This window comes from Phyllostomus discolor, chromosome 4 (genome assembly GCF_004126475.2).
Source record: "Phyllostomus discolor isolate MPI-MPIP mPhyDis1 chromosome 4, mPhyDis1.pri.v3, whole genome shotgun sequence".
NCBI lineage: Eukaryota > Metazoa > Chordata > Mammalia > Chiroptera > Phyllostomidae > Phyllostomus > Phyllostomus discolor.
Genome location: NC_040906.2, coordinates 150898875 through 150912376, shown reverse-complemented (window position 1 = coordinate 150912376; position 13502 = coordinate 150898875). Strand labels below are relative to the sequence as shown.

At 41.1% G+C, this 13502-nt stretch overlaps 1 protein-coding gene and 1 pseudogene across 1 annotated transcript in view; one reads left to right on the top strand and one right to left on the bottom strand.

Moving 5' to 3' along the window:
- Nucleotides 1–13502, top strand: part of RRAGD (Ras related GTP binding D) — a 45150-nt gene that overhangs the window by 18509 nt on the left and 13139 nt on the right. The window contains exons 3-6 of the mRNA XM_028509498.2: nt 4632–4831; nt 5744–5858; nt 6513–6655; nt 13110–13258. Of these exons, the coding sequence (XP_028365299.1) occupies nt 4632–4831; nt 5744–5858; nt 6513–6655; nt 13110–13258 (607 nt within the window). The remainder of the gene's footprint in view (nt 1–4631; nt 4832–5743; nt 5859–6512; nt 6656–13109; nt 13259–13502) is intronic.
- LOC114495801 lies at nt 5408–5508 on the bottom strand (annotated as a pseudogene).

Below are 13502 nucleotides of genomic sequence, written 5' to 3'. Positions count from 1 at the left end.
TGTGTCGGGACGACACTCTTAACGAACTGAGCCACCAGGCCAGGGCCGTAATTTGGTTTTAATTCTACTTGAACTTGAAAGGAGACCTTCAGTTTGGGTTGGTAAATGGTTTTTTTGTTTTATTTTGTGTTTTTGTTTGTTTGTTTGTTTTTTAGCTGTAGGGCAGAAAAGGTATAAGAATGCTTACAAAATTCGTCTTTTTAAATTATACTTTTAGAAAAGGGCTCTGGCCGGGTGTCTCAGTTGCTTGGAGCATCGTCTGGGACACCAGAAGGCTTCGGGTTCGATTACAGTTGGGGCACACGCCTAGGTTCTGGGTTCGATTCCCCCAGGGCAGGGTGGGGGACTGGGGGGGCAGCCAGTTGATGTTTCTCTCTCTGTCTCTCCCTATCTTCCCCTTTCTCTCTCTCTCTGAAATCAGTAAAACATGTCCTTGAGTGAGGATTTTAAAAAATCATATTTGTGGGAGTCCTTATAAGATGTGATTACAAGCAGTGAAAGACGAGCACATGTGCCCCAGCCAGGGTGCCTCAGCTGGTTGGGTGCCATTCCACAAACCGAAAGGTCACTGGCTTTATTCCCAGTCAGGGCACGTGCCTGGGTTGCAAGTTCATGCTGGTCAGGGCCCTTATGGAAGGCAACCAATCGATGTTTCTTTCTCTTTCTCCCTCCCTTCCCCTCTAAAGTTAAAAAAAAGCAGCAGTAGCAGCAGCAGCAGCAGCAGCACACATTAGGGAAGTCTCTCAGCAGCATTTGATCATCATTTTCTTTATTTCTAAGCAGTGCTCTGGTGGTCTGACGCCTTGTACATTTATTGTTGCTTGTGAGTTCTTCACAAACACAGGATTGCCAGATAAACATATCACCAAAGAGAAAATGTGTCCTCACAGAATGTTGTACCGGGTTGGCCAAAAAGTTCATATGGTTTTTTTCTGTAAGATGGCTCTAGTAGAGCTTAGTTGTCTTTAACCTCATTCAAAATAATTTTGTTAGACTGTATTGTGACAGCTGTCATATCAGCATGCACTTTAAAAAACTTACCAAAATTGGTGAATTTTTGTGTAGCCATTTTATGGAAGATGGAAAAAAATGGGCAACATTTTCGTCATATCATGCTTTTTTATTTCAAGAAAGGTAAAAACGCAACTAAGATGCAGAAAAAGATTTGTGCAGTGTATGGAGAAGGTGCTGTGACTGACACCGAATGTGTCAAAAGTGGTTTGAGACATTTAAGCGATGTGACTCACATCGAATGTATCAAAAGTGGTTTGAGACATTTTGTGCCGTAGACTTCTTGACGACGAACCATGCTCCATGCATGGTAGGCTAGACAGTTGAAGTTGACAGTGATCAAAGTGAGACATTAACTGGGAACAATCAGTGCAGAACCACGTGGGAGATGGCCAACATACTCAAAGTCTCCAAATCCATGAAGTTGTTGGTGAAAATGAAAAATGTGTTTTTTATTTTACGGAAAAAAACATACAGACGTTTTGGTCAACCCAATAAACATAAAAGAAAGAAAGCACCGAGAGTCACTTTCCCACAGCCCAACTGTGTGATGCCACCAGCCCCCAGCAGAGCCCACAGAGCACACCACCGCTCCAGGCCCCTGCGGCCCCCGGCAGCCATGCCGCACGTGCTTAGGGACACACATGTCTGTAATTCCTAGATCTAATTTTGGATTAAAACTAAGCAGTATGTTTTTTCTTTATTTTTACTTGGCAATAATAACAAACACGGTAGGAAAAGTCATCCACAATCCCTCTGCTCTAATAAACCAAGTACTTTTCCTTTTTAATGTCGTTTATAATCCTATAGATAACATACTCTGTCACCAGTTAATTGGTAGTCAGACCATTTTATATGCTTGGCAGGGAGGTTAGAGTAGCCATTTCCAATCCTTTGAAACAGTGATGCTCTCTTGACATTGTCTGGTTTTGCTCACAGACATGTCCCTTTAACTCCCTCTCTGCTTGTCTCAGTCATATGCAATAACCCTTTTTTGAGGTTAATATATGTACAATAAAATGGCCTCATTTTAAGTGAATAGTTCAGTGAGTTTGACAAATGTGTACACCTTGTAACTATCTCATAGTCAAAGTGTAGAGCATTTCTACCATGTCTAAAAGATTCCGTTTTGTCCTTCCTCAGACAGCCCCCAAGCCCCAGCCCCAGCCCCAGCCCCAGCCCAGTGCAGACATGCTTCCTGTCACTATGAATTGGTTTGCCTTTGCTAGAATTTTGTATATGTGGAGCCATTCAGTGACGACTTTAGTTTTTATTTGAGACGCTTCAGGGTATTCAAGAAGTGCTGCAAATTATTCACCCAGAGTTTTTCCGATATGCTTAATCTGCTAGCCCAGTTTCCAAAATTTTTTTTCATTTTAAACAACTCTTTAGAGTGTGAGGATGAGAAAGACTCCATTTACTATTTGTCTGTCTTCATAGTTTATTAGTGTCTTTAATATTTTGATTTATATAGAGACTTGGGATACATTTTACTAATTTAGTTTGGGGAATGGGAGAATGCCAGAGACATCTCCTGCTTTATTGGTTTTCTGTATTTGTCCAGGTTTGGAATCAAAATAGGAGGTGAAAGTCCTTTGAATTCTGTCTTTCGATCCCTTTCCTTTTTTTGCTATAAAAATAAGACGTGTTCACACCTTCAGACTGTCAATAATTAGGAGATCTAACAACACTGACTATGCGTGGGCGTCGGGCACCGGGTGCTGTTACACGGTATCTGGTCAGATTCAGGGAGCTCATTCCTATGGCCCAATGTGTCAGTGTCCCGCAGAGCCCCAGGCCTTGCAAACAGACACAGAGATGCATGTGGGAGACTGCCCACATGGTCACTGTCTGGAAACATTCTGAAAGTCCATCAACAGGCATCAACAGTGATAAACTGTAGGCCATCCATACAATGAGGTTTTATAGAGCGGTTAAAAGGAGTTATGCTCTTCACTATAGATGAATGTCACGGACATATTTTGAGTGAAAAAGGCAAACCGAAATATATGTGTAACTTCATATTTTTGTATATTTTAGAACAATGTAAATGAATTCTGTATGTTGTTTAAGGAGTTATGTATGTAGTAATATACGAAAAGATGAGTGAGAACAAACACTGAACTGTGTACAGCGCCACCTCTGGAGGATGGAGGTAGAGCGATCAGGTGGGCTGGGAGGAGGGGGAGAAAACCACAGGGCTTCAGTGTCTTGATGGTTTCTTTCTTTTTTAAAGTTTTTTTTTTTAAATTATTGATTAGAGAGAGAAACATCTATTTGTTTTTCCACTTATCCATTAATTCTTGTATGTGTCCTGACGGGAGATCGAACCCGCAACCTTGGCGTATCAGGATGATGTTCTAAGCAGCTGGGCTACTTGGCGAGAGCTGATGTTTGATTTCTTAAGCAGAGAGACACATGTACAGGTGTTCATTATATTATTATGTAGGAGTCATTTGTAGGGAGGAGAAAAAATAGTATTGTGTTATTTGAGGCCATGATTGTAGACCATGGGTCAGCAATCTTTTTCTGTCAAGTGCCACATGGTAAATATTTTAGGCTTTGCAGGCTATACTATCTCTGAGGAGTTTCCACAGAGGAAAACTACTCAGCTGCCATTGTAGCATGAAAGCAGTCACAGATACTTTGTAAACAAATGATGGTGGCTCTGCTCCAATGAAACTTTACTTACAAGCCACAGCATGGACCCAGTTTGGCTACTGGAGGCCGGTGGTTCTTAAAAGTTTTTTCTTCCTGGCTCCTTCCCCATCCTCCCAGTGACCCATACCATATTTTCATTTCTCAATGTTCATCACAGTTTACCAAGAGACTCAAAAATCTGGGAGGAATTGTATTGCAAATGAGGTCCTAGGTGACCCTTGTGAATTTTCATTTCACAAAATTGCAACTCTGATCTTTGTGATTGTCATCAAGCTGGTCGTAACTGCCTACAGCTGTGCATTTCTGGCCTTTCTTTTTCATCTTTTGTTAGTAAAACTTAAGTTTTCAGTCTTGAGTTTTATTGGAAACCAGTTGAGTTTTGAGTTTTATTGGAAGCCCAATAAAAGCTTGAAACCAGCTTTTATTGGGCTTTTGCCAAATATTTTTGGAGGCTGTACCCAGATGGTTTCTAAATTAAGAATGAATGTGGAAAGGACAAAAGTGGTTAACTGTGAGGAGAGGTGCTGGAAAGTTCAGTTAGCTTGATGGGGGGTCATTTCACAACATACATGTGTATCAAAACATCACATTGTACACTTCAAGTGTACACTATGTTTATTTGCTAAGCATACCTCAGTAAGGCTGGCTGGTGTGGCTCAGTGGGTTGGGCACCGCCCTAAGAACCAAGAGCCTGTGGGTTTGATTCCCCGTCAGGGTTGCAAGCCTGGGTTGCAGGCCAGGCCTCTGGTTGGAGGCGAGCAACAGACTATCAATCGAGGTTTCTCTTGCAAGTCAATGTTTCTCTCCCTCTCTTTCTTCCTCCCTCCCCCTCTTTCTAAAAATAAATAACATCTTTAAAAACAAAGTAAAGCTGGGGAAAAAAAGAATGTGTGTGAAAGGCAACTCAGGGTTTAAAAAGCACAGCAGCCTGCCCTGACAGGAGTGTGCCTTGTTCCTAGGACGATTACATGGAGGCCCTGGCCCGGCTGCACCTCACCGTGACCAGGGCCTACAAAGTGAACACTGACATCAACTTCGAGGTGTTTATTCATAAAGTGGATGGTCTGTCCGACGACCACAAAATTGAAACCCAAAGAGATATTCATCAGAGGGCAAACGATGACCTTGCAGATGCTGGATTAGAAAAAATTCACCTCAGGTGAGAAAAGAAACCCCTTGGGGATCACAGCGATGAATGAAGAAAAGCAGATCTGGGGTCCAGAGGCACCGGAAGTGGGTTGGCGTGGGCAGGAATTTACCTGACTACCCCGTTTTGCGCTATAGACATTGGGATAACCTTTGGGAAAAGCAAGCTTTCCATGCACTAATTCTAATCTTTGGGAAAAGCAGTGGCGTTTTAAATACATATATATTTTTAACAAATGGCCAATGCTAAGGTTCTTCCCTCATTTGAAAAACGCATTAAAATAAAACTCATGAGCATAATCCAGGAAGTTAATTGATGCTGAAGTTTGCAATTTTTGATAAAGATGGCAGTATCCAATGCTGGAGATGTTCAAATGGAAATACTCACAGAAGAAAACCTCTTCTCTGCCGTGTTTTGTGGGGTGCTACCTGTATATCATTTCACAGATTGGAAGATGGCAGACTTAGGTTTTTCAGTATGAATCACGTAACTGTTACTGCCCTGAGAGGCCTGGGCATAGGTGATCTGGTGCACATTCTCATGCAGAATGTAAGGAAGCTGGTATGGACACATACTATGCATTTTTTAAAAAATATGGGACTCTTCACAAATTTGCGTGCCATCCTTGCTCAGGGGCCATGCCAGTCTTCTCTGTATCATACGTGCATTTATAAGCTTTCCAGTTCAGCCAGTTGGCAGATGAGAGCGGGCCCAGTTCTTGCTTTATGGGTGGTGGGGAGGAGAGGCTTATTAAGTAAGACATGTTCAGTTTTTACCAAGGCTGTTTCCAGTACTGGAGGGGGCTGGACTCTGTGTGTAAGAGGTGTAGACACAGAAGGCAGGGGACTGGTGTTATGACAGAGCCTAAGCAGTCCACTCCTCTGTCAAGGGGAAAACGTGATGAAATATTGTTTCCTCTTTCAGCTTTTATCTGACAAGCATATATGATCATTCAATATTTGAAGCTTTTAGCAAAGTGGTTCAGAAACTAATTCCACAACTCCCCACTCTGGAGAATTTGCTAAACATCTTTATCTCGGTAAGTAAATAATATTATTCTGTGAGTGTCATTTGTAGAATTTAAGAATAACATTGCAAGAGTGAAAATGATCTTACTTCTGCTTACTCATACAGCATTCAAGATCACTAAAGTATTACTTTTGGAGGTTGCTCCTACTGGTTGTTTTAGGCAACCATTCAGTGTTAATAGAGTCCTCCCAGAGGCAGAGAGCATAAAATTTGGTTTGGCAATAAGATATATACTGTTAAGACTGGTCGATGAGCTGGCCAAGTGAGTCCTATAAACTACCAGCTCCTCAGAGTAGAATTGAGGCAGACCTGTTGGTTGTACTCACATTAATTCTCACTGCACAATTTGGAATTTGCTTGTTTAGATTCTTAAATTATTTTTTAAATTTAAAATTAGTGTCTACTTGGCCCCTACTCCATTTGTTTACTTACAGTAAATAATTGGTGATAATTAATTCCACTTTTCCTTTCTTATGCAAGTCCATTATAATGAAGTATATGACAATGAGGTTTAAATTGTAATAAAATGGAACAACCTGAAACTTTAGTAACTTAATTTTTGCTCGTTCATTTTTTACATAGCAGATGGCATATAGTTTTATGTAACCATGACCTGGTCTGAAATCAGCTGTTGCTCTAAGTCAGCATCTTCTTTTTGTTTTAGAATTCAGGAATTGAAAAGGCATTTCTATTTGATGTGGTCAGTAAAATTTATATTGCAACTGATAGCACCCCAGTAGATATGCAGACCTATGAACTCTGCTGTGATATGATCGATGTGGTTATTGACATCTCTTGTATTTATGGGTAAGTAAAATATTCTTACAGGCTACAACCAAGCCATACCTCTCTCGTAACCTTTGAGATATTTTGCATTTACTTATTTGATTTTAAAACTTTTGTTTTAAATCACTGAGATCTACAAATGTATCATTTAGCATGCAATAATAACAAGTAATTATCGAGTAAAGTCCTGACATTATGCTAATAAACTCATTGCTCACCTTACATCATTTAACTCTCCACCAATCCACGAGGCAGGAATCACTATCCCCACCTTATTTATTTATTTAATCTCCACTGTAAAGCTGGGAAAACTGAGGTTTACCCTGGTTTAAATTTCTAATTTTTGCTCACACAGTCAGTGAGGGATGAAACTAGAATCTGAACTCAAGCCCAACTGGTTCCTGGGGTTTCCCTGCTGAAGCTCTGCCATCATATTGCAACCTGGGAGACACTAACAGGGTCCTTGAAGTCTAAATAAGTATCTCATATTGACAGTAGTTCTATTATATTTCTTGTTACAGGAGATAACTGCTGGATTGTTTTTAAAAAATATTTTTTTATTTTTTATTATTCAATTACAGTTGACATTCAATACTGTATTGGTTTCATGTACAGCATAGTGGTTAGACATTTATATAACTTACAAAGTGATCCCTTCAATAACATACTTTTGATTTTCCTCTATTGTGAGTAGCAGAGAATTTTAAAACTAAGCCAACAACATTACCTATTTATTATTATGGACTTACATTCTTAGAAAACAGAACTTTTTGTATACTTAAAATCATATAAACTAAACAAGGAGTGAGTGAAAATGATTGTTACCAGACATAGAAACAATTCCACATAACCATAAATTTGCTGAATGGATGTCATAACGAGTGAGTAAGTGTGAACTGAACTACTCTGCTCTGTCTTATCATCGAGTTGTTGCTGCCGATTTACATTGGCTTTATATCCTTATCCAATCATTGATGACTTTAAGCTTTTGTTCATCTTCTTTGCTCACTGTGACCTGCTTTATGTGTAGCCTCCTTTTCTGTGAGTCTCAGTCTTGTCATTTCTCTCTTTCAGTGTCTGAAAATCCTTTGCCTACTGAGTTGCGATTATCTTTGTTAACTCGGTTATACACACAGCACAGAGTCCCTTCTGTGGTGAGAAAGGGAAAGTGTGACTTCACAGGACTGTAGTGAGGATGCAGTGTCACTAGGTTTCACTGGTAAATCCTGGTAAATAGAGCTGCTGCTATTATTATTATTATTATTATTAAACACTGCCATCTGGCTTTAGAAATAAACCTTATTTTCTAAGATTATTGCCCTACAGTAATCTATTATTTTTAAACTGTAAGTGAATGACCTTGAAGTAGCCATGAATCTGATTGTACCCAGATTACAGTCTAGATTGCTATGTTAATCAAGTACAATGAACAACACAATTAATCTTGCATATATTTAACAATATGCATAGTCATTATTGTGCCATGTGGCAATTAGATGTAAGTGGAAAGTTGTTCATGTGAATGGCGTTAATCAGCGTTACTTTTGTCCAGCTGAGACAAGCAGGGGAGGGAGGGGTTGCAGGAGGAGGGAGCGGGCCCTGCCCATCAGGTTGTTTCTATGGTAGAGCGCAATGTTCCCGGGAACCCGCCAGGTTCAGTGGGAACCAGTCTGGGTCACAAGTGAGGCGGGGACTCGCCCTGGGGTTTCCTCGGACTGTTTGCAAGGAGCCAGCCCAATTCATGGGGAGGGCTGGGGGAGGGCTGGCGATGTGTGTGGCAGCCCAGGAAGCAGGCTGGCTGCCAGTTCCCAGCAGCTCCCTGGAGACCAGCAGGGTTTAGAAGCAGGTGACCTGGTGCCTCAGTCCAACTGCTCAGGAATCTCAGCTGAGCTTCTGCTGAGGCTGGCAGCTACAAACACACACTTCAAAATACATTCTATCCCCATGTGTTTTTATGGCTTTGTAGATGGAAATAGGACTAGTAGAAAGTAGTTGTTGCAGTTGTAAAACCTCACCAATAACTACTTGTAATTTTTTTGGTCTTTTTTTGTTTTTTCAATTTGTTCAATGTTTTAGTTTTTTTCTAATTATGAATGTGATCCATGCTCATTGCAGAAAATGCATAATTTTTAATGTAAATATAAAAAATAAAATTAGTCCATAATAGTGCATAATCTTATGATGTAGAAACAATCACTAATATTTTTTATGTATTTTATTCTTATTTCTATGTAATTTTTAGGATAATGTGGTCACTTTGTATATTTAATATTTTACCCTGCTTTTTTCATTTAACATTGTCACTTAAGAATTTTCCTGTATAAGTGCTGTTAACAAACAATGCTTAGTGTCTATATAACAGCATTATATTTACTTGGAAATTTTAAATTCAGTTTTCTTCATTGGTTAAAATTTTTAAATGTTTCAGTTTATATTCAGAACATTATTTATAAGCCAGAGAAGTTCAGTCTGGAAAACTAGTAACTAAAAATAGCACAAAAGAAGTTAAGAATTCTGTTAAAACATCCGTAACATCTGAGGTTTAACACTTCTTAAAATTTTTCTTTGCTGTTTTGGTAGGTTAATGAGGGGGACCCCCCAAAAAACCCAAAATTGTTTTTTTAAAGATTTAATTATTTATTTTTAGAGAGAGGAGAAAGGAGGGAGAAAGAGCGGGAGAAAAACATCAATGTGTGGTTGCCTTTTGCACACCCCTGCTGGGGACCTGGCCCACAACTCAGGCATGTGCCCTGACTGGGAATTGAACCGGTGACTCTTTGGTTCGCAGGCTGGCCCTCAATCCATTGAGCCACACCAGCTAGGGTAAAATCCCAGAATATATTTATTAAAAATTGTATATTTATTCCTACATGTTTAAACTTCAGTAACATTCAAAGTACTCTCTATTTGATGCAGTATACCTATCAAGACATTTCTTCCACTGCTGGAAACAGTGTTTGAACTTGTCAATTTTGATACCTTTTAGTGCTTCTGCCAATTTTTGTTTCAGTTCTACCACATTGGGAAAATGTTACCCTCAGGAGAATAGAGAGGGTGGGGCACAGGGGTCATGCTGTTTTTGGTCAAAAACTGCTGAACACTTAGTGTGGTACAGACAGGTACACTCATAAATCACCCATCATGAAATGGGCAAACACATTGAGTCTTCAAAAAAAAATCACTGAAACCAAACACAGCCTCTCACAACAACACCAGCTGGTATAGGTGGGTTCCTAGGGCACTCACCTAGCAAGGGAAGCCTGTACTACAAGGGGCCTGCCTTCCAGAAGATAATTCCAGGGTTTTTGGGGTCACCCCTTGTATAGTGAGTTGAATCCTTTTATAATAAACTAACTTCCACAATTTACTTTTAAGTAGCCCTGCATGTACTGTTTTAAAATACTCTCAAATCTAAAAGCCTACATTTCCTTTAAAATACTCTACAATTCAGGCATTTTCATTTAATCTGGTTTGTCACCCTGAAGTGGACTCTGGCCAGCTGTGTTCATGGTGTTGTGGATGAGACAAGACAAATTCACATGGCCTACTGAAGTCCTGTGGAGAAAAAGGGACAGCGTGGCCACTCAAGGGGAGAGTGCCTCGACCCTTGCCTTGACAAGCTTTTATTGCCTTCTAATAGAATACATCAAAGAAGGTTCTCATTCATTATGCTCAGGTTTGCTTTAGGTGATTACTTTTACAGATAACAAAGGAAAGGATGTTACGGACTATTTCCTACAGATTAACAAGGAAAAATGTTGCAAATGCAAGGGAACAATAACAGTAATTGGTCTGGTTACACTTCAGTCCTTGGGAGAATTAGCACATACTTCAGGAAGTTACTTTAAAGATATGCAGTAAGCATTTGCTGCCTCAACTCAGGGTGAGGGAGTTTTAGCAAGAGGAAGGCTCAGAGCAGCCTAGGTATAATGCAGGCCTGGTCTCCCACGGGAGAACCGATCGGTGGGTTTGGCGTCCTGTGTGCCACCACGCACCTATGGGCTTTCTAATAGGGCTGGGCTACATTTGCCATCTCACACAGATAGATTCCCTGTATCACCCTACCCCCTTGTGATATTTATGAGATTAAAAGTGTTAGCTCTAAAATTGGTCAGACAAGTTTGAGGTCCTGGCTGGACCCCACCATCAGCTTTGACCATGTTCTCTTCTTTCCCCAACCTCACTTCCTCTGTCCCTACCTCAGACGGCTCCTGTGCCCGACAGCATAACGCACAGTAAGAACTCAGGACCGTGCCCATCACAGTGCAGGTTCAGTAAGTGAGGGCTCTTACTCTGCAAAAGTGATAAATAAGGTTTAGTAGCAGCTGAATTATTATGCTGTATGAATAAGGTTTATTTAACACAATTCCAATTAAGTCAGATTTCTGGTCAATTATTTATAATCTTGGGAAGTAAAAATAAATCAGAAAACGTAGACTTGGTACGGGGAAGTGCTCCTTTGCTTATGAGGAGAGGATGCATAATGCCTTGATCAGACCAGTGTTTCAGAGGGTCCAGGTTCTGTCAGTGAGGCTGTGGGGTTCAGAACCAGTCACCTCCAGATGTGCCTCTGTGGTGTGCACATTGTTTCAGAGCGAAAGGCCGACTTTAGCCTCTCAAAAGAAACTTCTCCTCCCTTAACAATCTGGAGGACTTGAATCACGGGCCTTGCATACAATAAAAGATTATCAGTGATAACCTTTTTGACTCATCTGTGTGGCAGGACAAAGTTATTTGTTAAAACATCTGTTCTTTTTATCAGCATGCAATAACCCTTTGACACCCCCAAGGAGCATAACCTCATCCTTCACTTCGGATGTCTGATATAGCTAGAACCCTGTTCTGTCTCTGGACCTCTCGTGCACGTGAGGTCTCTGATCCTCTCGGGTGTGCAGGGCTCCCATACTACATGTGTGTTAAATTTGCCTATTTTCTCTTGCTGATCTGTCTCATGTTTATTTATTAGACCAGCTAGAAGAACCTTGAGAGTAAAGTTTGTTTCTCCCCTAGAAGGCCAGAGGAGGAGGAGGAGGAGTAGTAATAGCAATTAACGTTCATTATGCATTTTACTTAGTCTCAGTCCTGTGCTCAGTGCCATATATATGTTATTTCATTACATTAGGACACTTTCAAGTAATTACTGTTAGTATGCAGATGAGGAAATTGAGGCTTAAAGAAGTTACTCAACCTGCCCAAGTTTACCTAGTGAGTAAGTATCAGTAAACTGGGATTCAAACCCAAGTCATCTGGGTCTGCAGGCCAAGTGAAATAAGCCAATCAGAGGAAGGCAAGTACCATATGATTTCACTCATATGTGGAGTCTAATGAATAAGATAGACAAAATAGAAACAGGCTCACAGATAGAGAACAGACTGGTGGCTGTCAGAGGGGAAGGGGATTGAGGGGCTGAGTGAAGAAGGTGAAGGGATTAAGGAAAAAAATTCATAGGCGCAGACAACAGCATGGTGATTCCCAGAAGGAAACGGGGGTGGGGAAGGTGGAAGAGAGTGAAGGGGGGTAAGTGGAGATGGAGGGAGACTTGACTTGGGGTGCTGACCACACAAACAGTATACAGATGATGTGTTATAGAACTGCACACCTGAAACCTAAGTAATGTTATTAACCCATGTCACCCCAGTGAAATCAATAAAAAAAAACTAGACCAATCTATTCATTTAACATTTTATTTTAAAAATATTTCAAACCTACAGAAAATGTGCAAGGATAGTACAATGAATTCCTACACACCTTTCCTTGGGATTCACACATTTGTATCAGTTTGCCATATTTGCGCTCTCTCTCTTTTCTGTTCCATATTGTTTGTTTGCTTATGCTGAGCCACTGGGAAGTTGCAGACATGATTCTCTGATCCTATTGGTTTGAGCACCTATCTCTTAAGAACAAGGACATTCTTTTACAGGACCACAGTTTAATTATCCAAGTAAACATGTTTAGTCGGGCTATCCTACTCTCTTATCTAGTGTGTAGCCCATATTCACATTTCACCAGTGGTCCCACTTCGGTCTTTTCTATCGGCTTCCACCCGATGTAGCCCCGCACTTGCTGTCCGGTGTCTTTACGCTTCTCTAACATGGGGCAGTTCTGCAGTCCTTCTTGGTCTTCCATCGGACCGTGCGCGTGACAGCCTGGTGGTTCTGTCAGGAGAAAACAAGAGGCCCTCGAGGGCCACCGTGGGGAGGGGAGCCAACCCCCATCCCTCACCTGTGCCACTCAGGTGCCGGAGAGTGGCCCAGCGGCCGCAGCAGCCACTCCTTGTGTCAGTAGGAAAGTGACTGTCTTGCAGTGTGTACATTCTTGTGATTGTGTGTGTTTGAGATCTTCAGCTGAAAGACACTGTAAGTGCAAACTACTTGCCATTGTCGTTCTGTGTGGTAAAGCCGGTCTTTGTTGCCAGGTTACCATTTGCAGTTCTTTCTCAATGGTCACATATGTTTTGGTTTCTCTCCCCGTTTAGTCTCAAAGAAGATGGAGCAGGAACGCCCTATGACAAGGAATCAACAGCCATCATAAAGCTGAATAATACCACTGTTCTTTATTTAAAAGAGGTGACGAAGTTCCTGGCTCTTGTTTGCTTTGTCAGAGAGGAAAGCTTTGAAAGAAAAGGTAATTTTTTGTGTGTGTGATTTAAATGAAGCATTTCAGTTCAGATGAATACCGCCTTTACTGCTTGTGGAATGTGGATGGGGAGCAGCATGCCTCTGGAAGCTTCCAGACTTCAGTCACAGGCCCCCGTGGCTCCTGCCCACATCAGTCAGGGGTGGGGATCCATGAACCGGCCTGCCCTGGAGTGAAAGCTCCCTGGGAGATGGAAGTGAAAACAACTGTCTTCCCAGGGGCCTTAGCTTTT